At 50.0% G+C, this 5,623-nt stretch overlaps 1 protein-coding gene across 2 annotated transcripts in view; it reads left to right on the forward strand.

Moving 5' to 3' along the window:
* Nucleotides 1–1,397: 1,397 nt before the first annotated feature.
* Nucleotides 1,398–5,623, forward strand: part of LRCH1 (leucine rich repeats and calponin homology domain containing 1) — a 176,439-nt gene continuing 172,213 nt past the window's right edge. The window contains exon 1 of one of the 2 annotated variants that reach the window (XM_015592894.2): nt 1,398–1,976. In XM_015592894.2, coding sequence (XP_015448380.1) covers nt 1,649–1,976 — 328 coding nt within the window. In that variant the 5' untranslated portion in view covers nt 1,398–1,648. The remainder of the gene's footprint in view (nt 1,977–5,623) is intronic. The other variant, XM_006916433.3, reaches the window with a different exon arrangement.

Consider the following 5,623-nt stretch of genomic DNA (forward strand, 5'->3'; position numbering starts at 1 on the left):
GTGGCGCTTGTCTCCTTTGAGAAGATAGGAATGTTTTATTCAGCCTAGAGTCCCGTAGGAATTAAGGGCAACTATGCAGGCGTGCATACACTGCAAACGACAAAGATCATGCCATACTTCAGTGTGGGGTCCCTTAAGTCACAAGTTCCAGCCTTCTGCCCCGACCATTACCTTTCTGCATTACCGCTTAGCAGACGTTTCCCTTACTCCAAGAGTTGTATTATTTTCGTACTTGACCTGCATTTTCATTTTCCCCTAGCCAAGTGACGATCAAGCCTTGGGTATAGAGCAAAATTAAAGGCCCTACAGAAGTGGAGCTGAAATCCTGGAAAGGAGTGGTACTTTATCAATCTTCTAGCTGGTCTGTCCTGATGGTGTCAGATGTTCTGTCGCATCTGGTGTGCCAGCCTTGATCTGAGCAGAACATAAATTTGCTTGCAAGCAGACATGTCAGTTTCCCTGCCTCACGGGGACAAGAAAAAGGAGCAGCTCAAGGGCACTCAGGTGACTGTGCACAGGCTCAACCTGTGACTGAGTTATTGGTTTGTTAGAATCACTGGCTTTCTAACCTTTCCTTGCCCTACCCAATTCCGAGACTCAGCCATAGGCAGACCCTCTGCCTCATGTGACAATGTGTTTTGTCCATCATAAAAACTACCCTCATTCCGAAAGTCCTTCCTTTCTGGGTCTGCAGTTTTCTATCATCACTCAGGAAACCTTCTGTCCTACTCTCATTTGTCAGCTCGCAGCCTGGGAGCACATAGGAAGGAGGACAACCCTAGAGTCTGAGGGCAACAAGTTCGAAACTCAGCTCCGCCTCTGACTGCCCGGGTGCTCTTATACAAGTTTCTCAACTTTCTCTGTAGACTGCTGAAAACAATGTTTCTTCTCATGGGGTTTCTGGATTAACGAGATAATTAATGTAGACTATCCAGACCAGTGCCTGTGAAGACCCAAAGGCGGGGGATTGTCTCTTGGCTTGACACCACAGTGGAAAACTGCTTCTGGGGTGAACTCCAGGTCAAAGAGCCAGAATAATTTGCAGAATTGCGGTAAACTCTCACCTCCCCGCGATCTCACTGTATTTCAAATCCCATCTATTGCCTTGTCGCCGGCTTCTCAGATCCCGGCCTAAAACCCCTTGTCCGTAATACCCTTGGGCAGCGAAAAGAGAGCCAGGGGAGTTCGGAGTGTAATTGAACAAAACCCCCGCACGGGCGCTCCCCATCCACCCTCCCGTACCCCGATTGCGGGGCTGAGCACAGAGAAGCAGCGAACCCCAGCCGGGTAGGCCGCGGAGGCACGCTCGGAGATGGACCAACAGCTTGGGGGAAGGAGGAGGAGAGAACAGCGGGCGGAGGAGGGGAGAGCCGCGGAGAGGAGGGCGGAGGGGCGGGTGGAGACACATGCGCGCTGCCTGCCGCCGCAGTCCTTAGCTTCCCAGGGACAGGAAACCTTCGAGACTGAGCTGCCACTGCCGCCTCCCCGTCCGCCCATCTGCCACACTCTCCTCCCCTTCTTGCATCTTTCGGTGGAGCACTGCGGGGACTCGGTCCGGGGTGCCGTCTCCCCCTCCCGGGGGAAAGCTGTAACCCCTCCGCAGAAGCTGCGGGGCGGCGGGGCGGCGTGTGTGTGGCGGGGGGAGAAGATGGCGACGTTGGGAAGCGAACCCCAACCTTTCGTCCCTGCTCTCTCAGTGGCTACTCTGCACCCACATCATCAACCCCACCACCATCACCACCAGCAGCAGCAGCACCACCAGCAGCAGCACCACGGAGGAACCGGAGCCAACGGCGGGGCTGGAGGAGGCGGTGGCGGCAGCAGTGGGGGCTTCAATCTGCCCTTGAACCGGGGGCTGGAGCGCGCGCTGGAGGAAGCGGCCAACTCCGGGGGGTTGAACCTCAGCGCCAGGAAATTGAAGGAATTTCCCAGGACCGCGGCTCCTGGGCACGACCTTTCAGACACGGTGCAAGCAGGTGAGAGAAGGCCGAAGAGCAGGCAGTGGGCGTGAGTGGCTGTCTGTCGTGCCTTCCCCGACGCGGTGGCCACTATGAAATGGGGCCTCGCTGGGTGCTCATCGACCCGTTCTCTCCCGAGTCAGGGACCGCGTGGGCGAGGGAGAGGCCCAGCGCTGGGCACGGTGGCCCCCGCCTCGCCGGGGGGGCTGGCGGTCAAGTCCGGGGAGAGCCGGGGTACGCGGGGGAGCCGGGTGCGAGTGCGGGTGTCCGGCTCCCCATCCCGAGGCGGCAGTGGCCAGGGCAGTGGCCCCGGGCTGGGACTGGCGGGCGCGCCGCGGGCGCGCAGTGGAAGTGGGAGGTTTGCGGCGGCCGCGCCTGCTTCCTGGGCCCGGCGCGGGGCTGGGAACCTGAGCGCCGCGTCTGCGCCGTGGACCCAGCAAGCCCTCTTCGCGTCCGGGCGTCGCCCGTTCTGGTGGGGAAACTCAGACAAAGGTGGCGCGCCCTCGGCCGACCCGACAGCATCCGCGCGGTGCCGCGAGGCCCTCTCCGCGGCATCACCAAGCGATCGGGCAGCTCGGTGCCGACTGCGAGGAGGTGCCCAGGCTTCCTCCAACTGGCGGGTGCGAGGAAAGAGCCGCTGCTATTGTGAATGCGAATCCGCAGCCACTCCTCAGGCGGTCGGCTTCCTGGTTCCACCAGGAACCAGGTTTGGCTCCTACCACGGAGGTTACCTAGTTCTCAGTAACCCGATCTTTGCGAGGGCCCTCGAAGGGACAGCATGGCATGTTAAAAGAAAAGTAATTAAAGTGAGCCGGTTTTCGTCTATGAGTCCGACAAGTTGCAACTCGCGCCAATGAGCAGCCAGCTTTTTGAAGTTATGTCATGTGTTGACATATTTCTGAGACGACAGCTTTCTCTTTGGTAGCTGTAGTTGCTAGAGCGGGATCTATAAATAGGAAGGAGGGTGGTGGTGGAACGCGATTCAGGCCTTGGGATCCTACTGCAGACTGATTTGGTTTCCTATAACCCGGTTCAGCTCCTTCGGAGAGGGTTCCTATCTTGGCAAGCGTCCAGCGTTTCCCAGGGCAGTGGGTGCCCCATTTTGGAACCACTGCTCAGACCTTCTGGCTGTCATAACCTCGTGAGCCCTTGCGTCAGACCCCCTGGATCCTGGATGGACTCTCAGTTCTAGCTCTCCCAGTTTGCCCTTGCGGGAGGAGAGGGTCGGTCTCGGGAGAAAGTAGTTGGCTTTTGGAGCTAGGTTTCCAGTGCCTTTTCTTCCACCTTTAATTCAATAAACATTTATAGGGAGTCCCAGTGAATATTTAGACAGAGTTCTGAGTTCTCTAGAGCCAAAGGGCCCTTCAGGGTCATTAAACTTTGTAATTAGGATTTAGAGATAGGAGTGGGCAAAAAAAAAAAAAAAAAAAAGGGGGGGGGATTTCCAGAGTTGAGCTGTAAACAGCTGTGGAGTCTCTTGATAGGACCTCTTAGTTACATTTTCTCAAGTGTAAGTTATACCACGGACTGCCAGAAACATTGACTTAAAACAAAACAAAACAAAAACCTGTTAAGTTCTATTTTCCTTTTGCCACAGAGTGTACCATTGAACTGGGAAAGGATTGGATTCGACTACAGAAAATGGAGCTGGCATGACCAGTAATAACATGTGTTTGTACCTTCAGTAGGAGGGCTAGAAAGTTGTTATTCTACTTCAGTTATGCTGCTTATTTCCAAATTTGGGTGAACATGATGTGTCTCTTGTGTTGCCATTTCTTTGAGAAAACCTGTGCTTTTAAAAGCAGGAACAGTATCTTTCATTTAAGAACTTGCCATTCTCTCTTGCTTGCTTGTGGTGAGCTTAGGTTGTGAGTTTTGTAAGTTTTTAATTATAAGCTTCATTTGCACATGTTTCATGCTCAGAAAATTCTAAAGAGTTCAAACTCAGGCTTAATGTTAACTGTCAAAAAAATACAATATTAAATTATGGGAGGGGGAATGTCACCAAACTTTGTAGAAACATAAGACAGCTCAATAAAGGTAAAAAATAGTTAATATAGTCAGCTATTTTACATGAAATTTGAGTACCTGAATGTATTAAAGAGTTTTTTTTTCTGTGAAATATCTTTGGGTGTAAAGCAAATGTATTCTGCTCTTTGTTCTAAAGACATTTGCAAGAGTTAAAATACCTCCAGTTTGTAGTGTTGACATTTCCTTTATATTAAGAGTTCTAGTAGAGTGGTGAGTATGAATAGTAACAGACAATAAAGATAGTGGTTTCTCCTGGGTTAATAGTTTACAGAATAGCTCTTAAAATCAGAACGGCACATGAAGACCCTTAAAGACCTAAGATGTAAAGGGCACTTTTTCATAAATTTTGAAAGATAGGGAGAGACATAGAAAGATTTTCCTCACTGTTCAGATGTACAATACAGGTCATTTGGTTTATGCCTTCCTTGTAAAAGTACCTCTTCTGGCAGCCACCTACACAGAACTGCACTCTTGGGCAATGTAGCTTATCTGAACGGAAGATGTAAACACAAAAAGAGACCCAGGGCCATTCAGTAGGTACCTAAACTGTCACTCAAATGCAAACACATTTTTCATAGGAAAAAAACTCTCAGGCCCTCGCTTTGGACCTATTGATTTACTCTTTTTTTTTTTTTTTTTTGATTTACTCATTTTTGAGTTAAAATCGTTTTTGTTGTCAGGGTCTGGTCTTTTTGCAGGGGAGAGGGGGAAAGTGTGGCACAGGTGACACTGGATGAACTGGAGAAATGTGAATAAAAGAGCCATGATTAGCACTTGGTGTGTACCCTGCTGTGTGACGAGTACTTTATCTGCATTATTCTTCTCAGTCCTCTAGAAGCCTATTCACAGCCTCATTTACAGCTGGGGAGATTGCATTTAAGAGAAGCCAGATAATATGCTCAAAATCGTACCCGATTTAGATGGTGAACCAGTGATTGAACCCTGACAGTTTTACATCCTTGACCATATTCCTGTTAAGCAGGGAAGGGTTAGAGAGGAGCAGAATCTGAGAGGCTGTCTGGGCATTCATTCAACTCACATTCATTCCATAAATACCCACCAAGCATCACTAAATGACAGACACTGTTATAGGCACCTGGCACCACAGCAGTGACCAACAGAGAATCCCTGTATCCCAGTGTCCCCCAACTTTTTTGGCACCAGGGATGTGTGCTCCTATGAGAATCTAATGCCTGATGATCTGAGGTGGAGCTGAGGCTGTGATACTAGCCCTGGGGAGTGGATGCAAATGCAGATGAAACATCACTAGCTCACCTGGCTCACGGGCTACTCACCTCCTGCTGTGTGGCCTCTGTTGTTACTGGTACTTGGGTTAGGGACCTCTGCTTATAGAGTTTTCATTCTAATTGGAGGGGGATGGGGAGATAATGAAGAAATTGATTTTGCAGGATGAGTAGGAAGAGTTATGGTATAGTTATAATATCTTTGTTTTAGGAATATACATGCTGCCTTGTATTAAAGGTGACTTGAGGTGGCTTGTAACAACAGCACAAATGATGACTAGCAATAAATATAAACTGTGCTTAAAATTAGGCCTGATAAAAATTGCACCAATATGTGCATCAGAAAAGCAAACATTTTTCTTAGTGCTGTTTTATTAAGCAGGGTCATTT

Source organism: Pteropus alecto, unplaced genomic scaffold (genome assembly GCF_000325575.1).
Source record: "Pteropus alecto unplaced genomic scaffold, ASM32557v1 scaffold24, whole genome shotgun sequence".
NCBI lineage: Eukaryota > Metazoa > Chordata > Mammalia > Chiroptera > Pteropodidae > Pteropus > Pteropus alecto.